The sequence below is a fragment of the Garra rufa genome, chromosome 11, assembly GCF_049309525.1.
Source record: "Garra rufa chromosome 11, GarRuf1.0, whole genome shotgun sequence".
NCBI classification, from domain to species: domain Eukaryota; kingdom Metazoa; phylum Chordata; class Actinopteri; order Cypriniformes; family Cyprinidae; genus Garra; species Garra rufa.
Genome location: NC_133371.1, coordinates 32978542 through 32994868, shown reverse-complemented (window position 1 = coordinate 32994868; position 16327 = coordinate 32978542). Strand labels below are relative to the sequence as shown.

At 37.5% G+C, this 16327-nt stretch overlaps 1 protein-coding gene and 1 non-coding gene across 2 annotated transcripts; both read left to right on the top strand.

The window, feature by feature from the left end:
* The first annotated feature begins 1936 nt into the window (after positions 1 to 1936).
* Positions 1937 to 14511, top strand: eif4g2b (eukaryotic translation initiation factor 4, gamma 2b). Its single transcript, XM_073850184.1, has 21 exons — positions 1937 to 1997; positions 2563 to 2671; positions 3992 to 4057; positions 4136 to 4261; positions 4497 to 4599; positions 6556 to 6687; positions 6860 to 6926; positions 7010 to 7161; positions 7271 to 7381; positions 8136 to 8318; positions 8423 to 8561; positions 8644 to 8807; positions 8899 to 9009; positions 9318 to 9446; positions 9849 to 9953; positions 10046 to 10261; positions 10371 to 10629; positions 10741 to 10945; positions 11039 to 11244; positions 13047 to 13168; positions 13266 to 14511. Exons 1-21 carry the CDS (start codon positions 1937 to 1939, stop codon positions 13329 to 13331), a joined length of 2832 nt encoding a protein of 943 aa, XP_073706285.1. The 3' UTR covers positions 13332 to 14511.
* LOC141346234 (small nucleolar RNA SNORD97) lies at positions 9053 to 9233 on the top strand. The gene has a single exon (XR_012357167.1). It is a non-coding gene; the product is annotated as a small nucleolar RNA SNORD97 (small nucleolar RNA).
* Positions 14512 to 16327: the final 1816 nt, after the last annotated feature.

The window sequence follows — 16327 nt, the reverse complement described above, 5'->3', positions numbered from 1 at the left end:
TATATCAGTTTAAACAATTCAAACAGGACCTAAAGAAGAACTGCACAATATATGTGACCCTGGACCACAAAACCAGTCTTAAGTAGCATGGGTATATTTGTAGCAATAGCCAAAAATACATTGTATGGGTCAAAATTGTCGATATTTCTTTTATGCCAAAAATCATTAGGATATTAAGTAAAGATCATGTTCCATGAAGATATTTTGTGAATTTCCTACCGTAAATATGTCAAAACTTAAGTTTTGCATTGCTAAGAATTTCATTTAGACAACTTTAAAGGTGATTTTCTCAATATATCGTATCTCAGCCAAATATTGTCATATCCTAACAAAGCACACGTCAACAGAAAGCTTTTATTCAGCTTTCAGCTGATATATAAATCTCAATTTCCAAAAATTGACCCATATGACTGGTTTCGTGGTCCAGGGTCACATACAGGTATGTGCCAAAAAATTTGAATATCGAGGGAAAGTCCATTTATTTCAATAATTTGTTTCAAATAGTGAAACTTGTATGTTATATTAGTTCACTACATACAAAGTCAAATATTTAGCCTTTATTTGTTTCAATTTTAATGATTATGGATTAAAGATAAAAAAACAAACAAATCCAGTATTTCACAAAATTCGAATATTTCACATGACCAACAAAAAAAAGATCTTAAACACATGTTGGCCTTCTGAAAAGTGTGTTAATGTACTGTATTATGTCCTCAGTACATCAGGATTTGGCACCTGCCCACAAAGCCAAAACTACCATTACCTAGTTTAATAGCCATGGAATAACTACACTTGATTGGCTGGCAAACTCGCCTGACTTAAACCCCATTGAAAATCTATGGGGTATTGTCAAAAGGAAGATGAGGGAACAGAGACCCTGAAATGCAGACGAGCTGAAGGCCAATATCAAAGCAACTTGGGCTACCATAACACCTCAACTTTGTCAAAGGCTTATCGCCTCCATGCCACACCGCCTTGATGCTGTTATTAGTGCAAAAGGAGGCCCAACAAAGTACTGAGGACATAATACAGTACATTAACACACTTTTCAGAAGGCCAACCTGTGTTTAAGATCCTTTTCTTATTGGTCACGTGAAATAGGCCTATTCTAATTTTGTGAAATACTGGATTTTTATTTTATTTTTTATCTTTAATCCATAATCATTCAAATCGAAACAAATAAAGGTTTGAAATATTTGACTTTGTGTGTAGTGAACTAATATAACATACAAGTTTCACTTTTTGAAACAAATTATTGAAATAAATGGACTTTCCCTCGATATTCGGATTTTTTGCTACATACCTGTATTTCCATGAAGCTGCATGAAAAGGTATGGAATAGCCTGCATGTACTGTTTGTTTATTTATTTTCAAAGTTCATAGGAGGAAATCAGAAAAGACATAAAGAGTCCAAAATACATTTTGCTCTGAAATACAATCATATCAGTGAAGGTCTGCAATAACATCCATATTGATTGGATGCACTGGATGCAGTTAATGTCCAGGTAAATGTAAACTAAATCATAGTTTATGATCAGCACTCTTGTTTATGGTCAAATTCAAGATTTTAAAATAAAAATTTTAAATTTTAAAAATAAACACATAAATAAAAATTTAAGAGGCCGTTCCAAAATATCTGTAGCCAATGTGGTTCTCTCATTATAACGGAAAATTATTACTGCCAGCAGTAGTCCTGACCAATACAAATCAAGTTCCTGTGTGACGTCAAGCAGTCAGTCAGGAGGAGGAGGTTCGCACACAACGTTTCTCACCCATAGTGAACTGCAATCGTGGCTGACCGGGTTATCTTCTCAATACTCTCAAAAACATCTATTTTTATATCAATCTTTTTTTCTCTTTTAGAAGACCAATACCAAAATCAAAACTGAGGTTGCCTTAGTAAAGGTAGGGTTTTTTGTATTTAACGTATGATAAAATGGCTGCTGTTGAGTGCGTGAATGCAGAAAATGGCGTCGTTATAGAACAGAAACCTGAGAGTGTTTCTGCTTGCTTTACTCTTAATATAAAATATTGATATTTATGTCAGTGGTTAGATAAATATGTTTATTATGGCTTCTCTCTGTGTCCTGAATCGTAGAAAATATATGACCAAACACAGCGTGCGAGCTAGTCTTACGCAAAAGCTGTTATACTAGTGAAAATCTTGAGCTGTTAAATCTGTTTACGTTACGTTATTAAGTGATCGCCTTTCAGGCTTTCAAAATAATAAAACTGAAAGGCAATGAACAGTGTTTGCTGCTTTTTCTTTGTTAGCATCGTTACTGTGTTAGCAAGCTAAAGGGTTGGCCTATTTGACGTGGATGGAGATAAATCATTTGATTCCGATCAAATATATTCGTGTTATAAACTGTTTTTGATCATTTCTATTCTCAATCTCCTATGTAGGCCTTTTCATCTTAAGAGGAAGAGGAAATCGTTAAATCTGATCAGACTAGTATCTCCAGTGTGTTCACTACGCAGCCATTTGTGAACATGGCAGTTTTGTTTTCTCGTGTTTCCTTGACTATCTTTTTGTGATTTTCTGATTTCTTTCTCATACAGTTCGGATTTCCCCACCCCGCCCTTTGATTATTATTCTTTTGAAGATTCTTCGTTGTCAAGCCGCCAAAGTGGAGAGTGTGATTGCAGAAGGGGGTGCTTCTCGTTTCAGGTGAGATCAAACATCATAAATTTGCCATGACTTGGCTACCAGTCTATCGTAACTTGTTACCCATCAATAGAAGAAACATATCTATTCCTAAAAATTCACTACTCGTCAAAAGTTTATGAGCAGTAAGATTTTTAATGTTTTTTTTTTTTTTAAGAAGTCTCTTCTGCTCACCAAGGCTGCATTTATTTGATCCAAAATACAGCGAAAGCAGTAATATTGTGAATTTTTTACTATTTAAAAATTACTATTTTAATATATTTTTAATATATTCCTGTGATCAAAGCTGATACGAATATGTTTTACTTTTTATTTACAACAACATATATAGTATAAGGACAGGTATTCAGACCACACCTGAACGTTTGAAGAAAATTTAATGCCTTATTATTTAGAATTAGCTATTATTGATGTAAATGCAGCTATTCAAGGCACATAATTGATTTATTATGGTATTGAAGATATTAGAAAATCCATGTCTTGGCGCAATGTCACAGCGGTGATGACTATGACACCGGTGTACCTCCCACCCCTAATTGGAGTAATGATAATAAAAATCCAGCTTTGAAATCACAGGAATAAATTACAATTTAAAATGTGTTAGAATAAAAAGTTAGTTTAAATGGTAAAAATATTTCAAAATTTGACTCTTTACTTTACTTTGGATCAAATAAATGCAGGTTTGGTGAGCAGAAGAGACTTCTTTAAAAAAAACTTTTGGCTAGTAGTGTAGCTTTGCTGTACCCTAAAAATACAATGACAAATTGTCTATATTTACATTATTCATTGTTCAGCAAAAGGCTTCATTTTGAGGCACCCAAATGGGATTTTACTAATGTTGAAGCTTTTCAGGTCAAGATTATCTGTGTGTAGACCTACTCTCAGAATAAACATCATAAACATTGTGTATTGACTGGCATTTCTCTCTATTGCACGCTGGTTCAGTTGCGTTTTAGACCCGAGCATCTTCGTTGACGCCACGCCAGTCGCCTTGAGCAAGCGGACAGTACAATCGATTTAACTTAACTCATGACAGAGGGGTAAACCATTTGCCTGAATTTCTAAACGGATGTTTGAATTGAAGATTGAAAATTGATCGAGATGGGGGAACTCTTTTTGATGGGTGTCTTAAAATGGAGTCACTCAGATATTGGGGTACTTACCACATTAAAGATAAAGTCATAAGGTGTATTAACTGGTCCACATTTTTCCATTTCATGCTGCTTTGCTTTCTAAAATGGTTTCCACAACTCCAGTTATGTACTGTTTTGTGGTTGTCTTGTGGTGAAGTTGTCTAATCTCGTATTGCTTTTATAATTTTAGTGCTTCTTCGGGCGGAGGAGGAGGTAGGGGTGCATCTCAGCACTATCCCAAGACTGTCGGTAACAGGTATGGTTTGGTCAATTTAACAACGGTCCAGATTTGTAACATGCTTTGGAGATTCTAACCGCATTGTTTCCCTTTCAGCGAGTACCTGGGGAAAACCCCAGGGCCTAGCGTTCAGAGATGGGTTCCTTCACGAAGCACTAGACGAGATGTCAACTCCTCCAATGAAAAAGAACATCACGATGCAATATTTAGAAAAGTGAGAGGGTGAGTGTCCTTAAGGAGCATGAATATTCACTTCAGCAGTGATGGAGTTTAAAGAAGCCTCTGTTTTTGAGCTCTTTTGTTCTTTGTGCTCTGGGCCTTGTGAGCATGTTTTTGTGGTTGGGTCAGCTGACGCTCTCAAGCTCAGATAAGCACAAATCTGTACATGTGGTAAACAGCGGTCTTTGTTGTAACTGGTGCAAGATGTTTATTCTTTGCTCTTGTTTCTCTCTTTCAGCATACTTAATAAGCTGACCCCTGAAAAGTTTGACAAGCTATGCCTTGAGCTTCTAAATGTGGGTGTAGACTCTAAACTTGTCCTCAAAGGTGTCATCTTGCTGGTAAGATGTTTTTGTGATATTTTAATGTATACATTGGCCATTCTACAGTGTTGGTCCAAAGTCAGAGCTGGAAACGTCTTAAAATTTGTCTTTCCAAATAGTTTGTGTGGATATAAATTGTATAATATCCAAGGTACACATTTCTAGTCATTGTTTTCCTCTCCTCAAATTTGGCACTACCGAAACAAAGTAATAATAATATAATTAGAAGCATTATATTGACCTATTAAAATTTAGCTTGCATCTAGATTATATATTGTTTTGCCATTTTATAAAATAGATTTCAGAGGTAAACCCATAATTAAATTTAACAATATTTCAAGTGTAGTTTATGACATTTGTTGTATTTAGTTACCGATTCATTAATTTGAGTATACATTGAACCAAAAACATTCATCATAACATCTTAGTTAATAATTCTGTATTCTTTGTTTTTTGAGAGAAAAATCCCATGTTTTTGTAGCGAATGCACATTAAAGAATTTTAACTCACATACTATAATAAAACAAAATTGTGTAACTGTACTAAAATGGTTTCTTTCCCGCAAATATGAGGATTATGTGTTCCCTTTTCCTGTTTTGGTACTGACAGTTCTATGGGACAACACCTAAAAAGCAAAGATGTCACTACTGAAAATGTTTCGGTAGTGACAATTTTAGATACTTTTGAACCTAGCTCAAAGATGCTAATCAGCACATGGTTAGCTAGCACAGTTCTGAACAGTGGTATACATATAAAAACTAAATTATGGTATGACTTCCAAAAAGTGTGCTTAAAAATCTTTAAAGTTACACATAATTTTTAGACCTTTGATTACGTTTAACTCAAAATGGAGTCTCACCAGTATTTGCTAGATTTGAACCATTTAAATGTAACACATCAAGTAGACATGTAGTTATGTAGAATGGTTATAAAATAAAATAAAACTAATAAAAAAAAAGTTATTCTTGTGTTGGCAATGCTGCATTTTCAGCAGCCATTACTCAGTCTTCACTGTTACATGATCCTTCAGAATTCATTTTACAATACTGGTTTGGTGGGGTTTTTTAATTAATGATAAAAACAGTTGTGCTACATAATATTTTCTGGATTATTTCAATATAAATATCAAAATAACCACATTTATTTCAAGTGGAAATGGGTTACATTATAAATGTCTTTACTGTCACTTTTGGTAAATTTATGGCTTTTTTTTTTATGTTTTTTTTTTTTTACTTTTAACCCCTTAACTCCCATTTTTGAACAGAGACGTGAAAATAAAGAATTCAAACTTAACTTTGTGTAATTCATGAACAAAAACATTTTGTAATATGAGTTTGATGTACATTTTCCACGTTAATGCAATGACTGATTTTAAAATTGCTTTCAAATGATAAATTTTGAGATTTTAAGTTTTCGACTAATATATAATTTCTTATGATTTCTAAAGTGTGAAAGGAAAAAAAGGCAACGAGGAACTTAGTGAATTTTTTTTTTTTCCCTTTCCAGCAATATATGGTTTATCATGATTATATTAGGATTTAATTGTAAAATGGTGAAGTAAACTTGGATGGTGAAATAGAGGGGATGGTGACAGTTAAGGGATTAATCTTACTGACTTTAAACTTTTAAATGCTAGTGTAGGTTATGGGTTTTGCTCATGCAAGCAATTGTTTCACTGTGTTGGTAAGTATAATAATAAAACAAATATTTAAAAAGTTTCTTACAAACCTGATCAGATATTAGTCATTTGCTAAATTAAACCACTCCTAAGAAAATCAGCTCTCAGGAATGTTTTAATGTAGGTTCATTAAAGCAACAACAGTGTTTCATGTGTATAAAACACAAACCATTTTGACCAGTTCATACTAGATATGTTAAGATAATGAATTAAACCTATAGGTTTTGACAACTCATGCACTACAGAATTACTGTGATTGCGGATTAATAAAATCCATTGTGTCATTTATCCTGTAGATCGTAGACAAAGCACTAGAAGAGCCCAAATACAGCTCACTCTATGCTCAGCTATGTCTGCGTTTGGCAGAGGATGCACCAAACTTTGATGGCCCAACACCTGAAATCCAGTCATCACAAAAGCAGAGCACAGTAAGTACCAGAATACCATTATAAATTGTATGTCATAACCACATTTCTTAAATATTGTTGAATCTGAAAGAGCTATGTGTATTAATTCCCAAACGAGTCATTGCTTATCAAATTAATTGCCCCTAAAGTTTAATTTTTCTAATTGTGCACTCTACTGTCTATTTGCCTGTAGACTTTCAGAAGACTTCTGATTTCCAAGCTTCAAGATGAATTTGAAAACCGCACCAAAAATGTTGACCGTAAGTCACTTTCCCACAAGCATCCACAAACGCATCATGATGCCTAGCAGGAATCTAACATTCATATGTGTCTCTTCATTTAGTCTACGACAAACAAGACAACCCTCTCACCTCTGAGGAGGAGGAGCAGCGTGCCATTGCTAAGATCAAGATGCTTGGCAATATCAAATTCATTGGAGAACTCGGCAAACTTGACCTCATCCATGAATCTATCCTTCATAAGTGCATCAAAACAGTATGTATCCCACTCAACATTTCAGTCTATTAGTTTCACTCCATTATGTGCTTTGGTTCGTGGTGGCTCAGTGATTTTGATGACTCCCACTCTCTTACACTATTTGTAGCTTTTGGAGAAGAAGAAGAGGGTCCAGCTCAAGGACATGGGAGAGGATCTGGAGTGTCTCTGTCAGATAATGAGGACTGTGGGGCCCAGACTCGACCATGAAAAAGCCAAGGTACCACCTAACCCATAACTATTAAGGACAGCTATTGTTATTCAGCAGCACGAAAGAAGATTGATAAATCATAACAAAAAATCTGAAATCTGAGGGTGCAAAAAAAAAAATCCAAATATTGAAAAAAATCGCCTTTAAAGTTGTCCAAATGAAGTTTTTGGCAATGCATATTACGGTTTAAAAAGTAAGCTTTGATATAATTATGGTAGGAAATGTACAAAATATCTTTATGAAACATGATCTTTACTTAACATCCTAATGATTTTTGGCATAATTTTTTTTATCATTTGTGATAGTTTATTTTTGGCTTTTGCTACAAATATACCCATGCTACTTAAGACTGGGTTTGTGGTCCAGAGTCAGATTTAAGAGTTGATTTGTGGTTTTGAAGGATTGTCAGGGATGAGTTTCAACCATGAAGCAGTTTTCGGCAGTTTTTTCTTTCTGGAATTGATCCTTGAATGATGTACTTTATTTCACCTTGTGTCTGAAATTGGTCAATTTGCTGGAAATTGGCTTCGTGTTTGTAAGAACCAGACCATGACTGATTGGAATAATGTCATGGTGACATTTTGGAAAGTACCCATAGTACCTTTTAAGTCTTGTTTTCAAAAACATAAACACAACAGATCTTGGACTGAGATGAAAACATTTTTTTCTTGCGGTGCAGTTTTAAGAGGATGATGCAGCCATCAAGTTACAAAAGTGTAATTTGTGGTCAAGATCTCTCATCCATTGTTGTCTTTTTCTGTAGTCTTTAATGGATCAGTACTTTGGCCGTATGCGATCCTTAATGAACAACAAGGATTTGCCTGCAAGGATTCGTTTCCTACTGCAGGACACCGTGGAGCTGAGAGAGAACAATTGGGTTCCTCGCAAAGCTTTCATCGACAACGGACCAAAGACGATTAACCAGATTCGTCAAGATGCAGTGAAGGTGAGTCAGCAGTTATTGTTTGGTTTTTTTTTTTCTTTTACAAACTGATTCAATTTTAAGCAAATTGTCTTTAATTACAAGTCTTTATTGTTTCCTCTTTGAAGGATTTGGGTGTTTTCATTCCACCCATGAACCAGGGAATGAGAATGGACTTCTTCCTAGAAGGCCCCTTCATGCCGAACAGGATGAAACTGGATAGAGAAACTCTTGGAGGATTGGCTGATATGTTTGGTCAGATGCCAGGTTAGTTCATCACTTGTCAATTGTAGTTATATGTACTGATAAATGTGCTATGTCTTCATCGCTTATGTATTTATATTTGCAGGTATTGGTATAGGGACTGGTCCAGGTGTGATCCAGGACAGATTTTCCCCCACCCTAGGACGTCATCGTACAAATCCTCTTTTCAATGGCCACAGTGGACACATGGCTTCCCAACCACAGTCACAGTTTGACTTGGGTATGAAACCTTTCATCAAGTCTAACCAGGTAAGCATAAATGTTTTTGCAGCAACTACAGGTATAATTAGCTTTTTTCCACAACCATTGTTGAGATTACAAAATAACTATATATCCCCAGGGACAGAATCAGCATTTTCACAATCAAAACCAGAACCATTTGAACCAGCAGCAAGCTCAATCTAAGGACATGCCTCCACGCTTTAAGAAGGGGCAGCTCAATGCAGATGAGGTATTCCAGAGACACTAAGCGCTCTGTAAAACCAAAACATCTTCCACCCTGTGATTATAAAAAGACGCGTTATTCTGAGGGACTCCACTGGATGGCTGTTTTCGTGCTTTGTCTTTTCTTTGTTTCTTCCTGTTCTTTCTCTCTTCCTGTTCTCTTCTCTTCTATCCTCTCAGTCTTAAACTGCCAGCCAGTCCGCTGACTGCGATTATGAGAGATGAGGGTGTGAATCGTCAAAATAGCATCAAGCGTTTTAATCTTTAAGTAGCCTAACAATGTTTTGTATGTTTTCCCATGATCCATTCTTACAGATCAGCCTTAGACCTGCTCAGTCGTTCCTCTTGAATAAAAACCAAGTGCCAAAACTCCAGCCCCAGATTTCCACCATGATTCCTCCCAGTGCTCAGCCTCCGCGGACACAGACTCCACCACTTGGACAGGTATAAAATTTTCTCTTTTTATTTGAGATAAAAATTACTAGGAATGCACAGAATGTTCGGCAACTGAAATTATTTGGCCGAATAAATTATGTCGGCAGTGTGGAAGCATTTAAAACTGTCAGAGATGGACACAAAGATCATTACAAGCATAGACAGCGAGAGACTGTAGAATTGCATCTTCGATGAGAAGAGAAAGGGGTTGTTGTTGCTGCTTGTCAAATTATTGGCCACCATTGAAGTCCACCTTATAGAGAAAAATCCTGGAATGTGTTTTTTTTTTTTTTTTTTTTTTTCTTGGATGACATGAGGGTTTGTAAATTATCAGGAAATTTCCATTCTGGAAGTGAAGTTAAAATTACTGTTCATGCAATGACATCAATAATTTCCATGTGTTCTTTTTAGCCTCCTCAACTTGGTCTAAAAACCAACCCGCCTCTGATCCAGGAGAAACCTCAAAAGACCATAAAGAAACCACCACCTGCTAAGGAGGAACTGCTGAAAATGACTGTGGGTCTCTTTGTTGTACAACCATTTTGTAATCAAACCATTTTCATCAATGGCTGTTAAAGACTTCAATGGTTCACTCATTTTGTTTACAGGAGAACATTGTGAATGAATATCTGAACAGTAAGAACATGGAGGATGCTGTTAGTGGTGTGAAAGAAATGAAAGCTCCCAAACACTTTCTGCCAGAGATGTTGAGTAAGATCATCTTGTGTTCTCTGGAGAGGACTGATGAGGACCGGGAACAGGCTAGCACTCTTATTAATACATTGCGTACTGAGGGCTTCATCACTGGGGAAAACTTCATGCAGGTGAGTCATCTTGCTTGTTTTTTTGTTTTTTTTTTATCGCTTAAGCAATCAAAATATTTGTATTTAGTGTTTCATTGCTAATTCCCATAATTATGGTTTTTATCATCAGGCTTTACTGAATGTCTTAGATCAGTGCTCTAAGATTGAGGTGGACATTCCTCTTGTCAAGTCATACCTAGCGCAGTTTGCAGCACGGGCCATCATTGCTGAGTTGGTCAGTGTGGCAGAGCTGGCTCATCCGCTGGAGAACGGCAACCACTTTCCTCTTTTCTTGCTATGCCTGCAGCAAGTTTCCAAGCTCAAGGACCGAGAATGGCTCACAGATCTTTTCCAGCTGAGCAAGGTCAACATGCAGAAGATGCTTCCCGGTATGTTTCCTTCCTACAAATAACTCTGAAATAGTTGAATTTTATCAATTGTAAGATACTTTGCTATTAAATATGATTGATGCTGTATTTAACTAGATGTTTGTTCCTCAGAAATCGACCAGAGTAAAGACCGTATGCTGGAGGTTCTTGAGGGGAAAGGTTTAAGTTTCCTTTTCCCCTTGCTGAAACTGGAGAAGGAACTGCTGAAGCAGATCAAGGCGGACCCCTCCCCTCAGACCATCTACAAGTGGATCAAAGACAACATTTCTCCCAAACTCCACACCGACAAGGGCTTTGTCAACATACTTATGACCAGGTACAGCATATTGAATGTGCATTGCATATATAAATGGAGATATGCAAGACTATAATGACGTCACTTTTAACTTGCCGTTTTTCCATTTAACAGCTTCCTGCACTATATCTTTGCTGAGCTTGGTGTGGAAGATGAAGAGCAACTGGCCTCCCCTTCTAAAGAGCAGCTGGACCAGGAGAAGCAACTGCTGCTCTCCTTCAAGCCAGTCATGCAGAAGTTCCTCCATGATCACACTGATCTGCAAGTCAGTGCTCTGTATGCACTGCAAGTGCACTGCAATGCCAACGCTTTCCCAAAAGGTACAGAAACAACTCTTGATTGTGACCTGCTGTGCCTTTTGAGATTTTCTAATGCTGATGATACACTGGGCAAGTTTTTGAGCAATGTTGCCGGGCAACTTTGGCAAATGTTGCCCTCAACGGGTAGCCAGGTGTGATACAGGGCCCACAACTGATCTAAATTATCCAGACAGAAATGTGTTACCCATTCTCAATGGGGAAGTGCCCGAGCAACATTGCTCCAAAAAAGTTGCCCGATAAAATTGCTCAAAGTTGCCCAGTGTATCATCAGCATTAGTCAATAAAACAACGACTTCATCAGGTTCAAGCGCATAGCATGGCCAAGAATCCGCAATCTCCGCATAAAACTGATTGTGTACACCAAACCTTAAGTCTTAAGCCGCTTTTCCACTATCGGGCCGAACCGTTCTCAATGCTTAACCATTCTGTTCCGTGCCGATCCGGGCCAGTCAGCACGGATACGGTTTGATTTTCCACTGTGGTGCAGATAACGGAACTCTTTGGAATGTAAATACAAATGCATCATTCGTTGCCTTGGTAACGCAAGAGTAGGCAGCCCCGCTTCTATTGTTATTGTCCTTTTGGACGCGATATGTATGTTTGAGTTTTTCTCCCCGGCACTGTTTTGAACTTTTCTTAATGCCCTTCTCTGCAAGACACTGCGCTATAATTTTAAAAACTTTTTAGTTTCTCTTTGCACCCTCCAGCTGTTGTTGAATTTTTCTTTCTGCCCAAATATCAATATTAGAGCAAATGTTTCATCCACAGACCAAAGTGTCTCAGCCATTTGTATTTATATTTACCGTATCTGTTTACTGCGCTTCTGCTTAGCCATAGAGAAACTGGTAGCCAGGCAACAGAGTGGTGACGTCATGCATTTTACCAGCCCGGCTCAGCACGGTTGTCTAACCGTGCTGAGAATTCTGGGCCGAGAACGGTTTGTAATCGCGCCGTGCCGTACCAGGCTTAGGTGGAAACACAACTGGAACCGTACCCGACCGTTCTAAGAACGGTTCAGCCCGATTGTGGAAAAGCGGCTATAGAGACTTGAGGGCGCTACTGCGATCGAAAGTACAAAATCGCTCATAACTCCTAAACCGTCAGTGGCAGGCTCAACGGCAATAAAGTCGGCAATACCTGCATAACCGTTTTGTCCTATCAATGTGAAAATCACTGAGCACCGTCTTGGTCCAAAGTGCCGCAAGTGTCTATAAGGACTTTGCGTATCTCAAAAAAACATGGCCGCAATTGCCTGCTGAAGTTTGAACACCTATTAGACACTGTTAAAGGGGGTTGATCGGAACGAAACTCTGTGGGCCCGTTTGACTCAAGGTCCCACTACTTTTGCAAACTAGTCCTAGTTTTTCTGCTCAATCTGGAAAAAAACAGCAATATAATTCTCTGGACTTCCTAGGTCAATAATTATCTAAAAATAAAATGCACCATTTTGGAAGCTATAACTGGTTGTTTAGAAAAGAGGCCTGTCCAAATTTACCCAAAAGCCTAAAAAAAACTCAAAGCCTGGTGAGCACATGCAACAGCTGATTCTAAACAAGCATGCAAAGTTTTAAGGAGATCGGACCACAGCTGGCTCTATAACAGTCATAAACATTAAAATCAAATTTCTATGGTAAATTTGACTGGATTTGACAAATGCTTTGTGGTTACAGGCAAAATATCTATTGTCTTTTTTTTTTTCATGTGCTTAAATGCTTTTAGTGCTTCAACCCCTGTAATCGCTGCTTGCAGCTATATTATTTTATTGATGGTTTAAACTTTTTTGGGGGGGGGTTGTAATTCAGGTATGTTGCTTCGCTACTTTGTCAACTTTTATGACATGGAGATCATTGAGGAGGAAGGTTTCCTTGCATGGAAGGAAGACATTTCCCAAGAATTTCCTGGAAAAGGAAAAGCCTTATTCCAGGTAGGTTTACCTACTGTTCACTTTACAAATGGCAAGGTTTTGAGTACCCTTTGAGTAGAAGTATGAATATTTACATACCTTTAATTAATCTTTTCAGGTGAACCAGTGGCTGACTTGGCTTGAGACGGCTGAGGAAGAGGAATCCGAGGAGGAAGCCGACTGAGGAACAAGACTAATCTTCTAGAACACATTAATTTCCTGCTACATGACTTGCAATCTTCTATTTGGTTCCCACACTCTTTGCAGTAGCTCACTCTCAGCCAGTTACAGTACACTGCTGCTAGGCTCATGAATTAAACGAAAGACGTAGTAATACCATTATCATAATGTCTCTAATGTGTTCACTGGCATCATAACCAACATCAGGCTTGTTATCTGCTTTAGTTTAAGAACCACTATGCTTCTTCAGTAGAAAAACTGGTAGTCCAACCTTCTTTACATGTTCTGCCTGTTTTAATTTGTTTTTGTTTCACAGGACGGAAAACCTTTTAGCGTCTCAGCAGAAGTGAAACTTGTTATATAGAAGCAATGATTTGTTTGCAGTCTGTCTTGGGGATTGATTTAAAATGAATCATGAGATCCTGGTTGAATGGCCTTCGTAGGTTGCGCTGTAGACGCTTTATTAGTGTTATTCTGGGTCGGTTGCAATATCCTTCTCCCCTCGTGCATGATTTAAACATCCATAAGACTGTAATCACTGTAATATGTTAGCAGTTTCCATTTCTACCTCCTGAGAAAACATAATTTAGTGCAGGCTTCTGATATATCTAAAGTTTAAGATCCAGAACATCTGCGTAGTTTGATTTTGCACAATACACTACCTATTATCACAGCTTGCAATAGTTAAGTGCTTTCCATTGAAGATGCAGAAATCAAGCTACTAGTGTCAACTTAATGCCTTACTTCATTAACGTTGTCTGCGGTGTGTTCTGACAAGGTAACGGAAATGTATTCTCAGTATAATTGCAGTAGTTATGTTGCTCTTCAGGTCCCGCTGATATGCTGCAAACTGTTCCAATCTTAAACAAAGTGGTGGTTTATTTTAACCTGCCTTTTAATGGGTCATTAAATATCTACAAAAATTAGAAAAATACTTAAAAACCAGAAGAGGTGAAAGGCTATTGCCCTTGTCACTAAGGGGTTCTCAGGCAACCTTTTATTGACAGGTGTTTTAATTGTGTTTGACAAAGTTAATCTTGTGCATTTGGGTTTGCCAACATGTTAACTGCAATCCTGTTGTCAGAAAGGTAATGGCTTATGATCATGTCATTGTAAGGCTGTTTAGTGCTGTAATCACCACTATTGCTGAATTCACAATAAAGGAAAAACTTGATCAGCTGAAATGTTTTAGTTGACATCTTTTGTGAGAAATGCACTGAGAATGATCTTTCATAGCTTCCTTTGTGCTTAATTTCTACTAGTGAATAATAGAGAATTATTTTGCCAGAATCAGTTTATACATTTTTAAACAAGGTTACAATGGTTTGGGCAGTACACTTGCAAAAGTATTCATACCCCTTTATTTTTTTTTATATTGCTGCCTTATTATTTTTTTACACCTCAATCTCTCCATACAACATAATGACAAACCAAAAACGGAATGATCACTGCTTTGTAAATTTATTTAAAAAAAAAAAAACTGAAATAAGTACATTGCATAATTATTCATACCCTAACTCTGAACTTAATGGAAGCACCTTTACATAAGTCTTTTTGGGGTATGATGCGATAAGCTTTGTACATCAGCATTTTGCAATTATCTGCCATTTTTCTCACCTCTTCACCTCTCAAGATCTGTCAGCTTGGATAGGGGCAGACAACATTTTCAGGTTTCTCCAGAAATGTTTGTATGGGTTCAAGCCCATGCTCTGGCTGGGACATTTGAAGAGTTGTCTATAAGGCACTCTTGATGTGTGCTTAGAGTCATTGTCCAGTTGGAAGATGAACCTTCTGTTCAGTCTGAGGTTCTGAACACTCATGATTGGGTTTTCATTAAAGATCTATATAATCTCTATATTTTGCTGTGCTGAGTTTTCTTTCTACTCTGACAAGTCCCTCAGTCCCTACTGTTAAAAAAACAACCCCACCGCATGAGGCTGCTACCACCATTTAGGATGGTACCTTGCAGGTGTTGAGCAGTGCCTGGTTTCCTTCAAACATGATGCTTGGAATTGAGGTTCATCAGACCAGAGAATCTTGTTTCTTACAGTCTGAAGGTTCTTTAGATGCTTTATTTGCAAATTCCAAGTGTGTTTTCATGTATCTTCACTGAGGAGAGGATTGAGTATTGCCACAGCGCCATGAAGCCCAGATTAGTGGAGTGTTGCAGTGATGTTTGTCCTTGCTCCTATCTCCACATATGATCATGGAGCTCAACTATAGTGACCATCAGGTTCTTGGTCACCACTCTAACCAAAGCCCTTCTCCATCAATTGCTCAGTTTGGTCAGGAGGCCAGCTCTAGGAAGAGTCCTGGTTGTTTCAAACTTCTTCCATTAAAGGTAATGGAGACTACATGCTTCTGTGAATCTTCAATGCAGTGGAACTTTTCCCCAGATGTGTGGCTTGATGCAGTCCTGTTTCTGAGCTCTACAGGCAGGGCTTGGTTTTTGCTATGATTTGCATTTTCAGCTTCATCATTTAAGCCATTCAGTTGATTTTGCCAAAGGTTAACTCCACTTGAAGTGTAGTAACAGCTACAAGCAGTGTAATGCTCCTGAGCTTATGCAATGGAATCATTTATGTTTGTTGTTGTTTTTTTTTTATTTGCTTTTTTTTTTTTTTTTTTTGCTTTGCCGTTATGGTGAATGCAGTGTGGACTGATGTGGAAAAAGTGATTTAAAGCAGTTTAACATATTGCAGCAACATAAAACATGAAAAAATTAACTTTAGATACTTTTGCAAGGCACTGTATCTAAAACTAGACATTCACATTTATTCCTCATCAGTGGGGATCCAGAAATATTCCACTTTCCTGTTTCTTCTTGTAAATCCAGATTCATGGGTATCTGCCATTGGTGACAGCTCGCTAAAATGGCCTGGGCCGGGGTCCCGTCCAACTCGAGGTGCAGCCACCCTAAACATTGTCCTGCTGAACAGATGAGACAAATTAGCAGTGAATACATTTACTAATCAAAGTTTAGCATTGCTAAGTAAGACC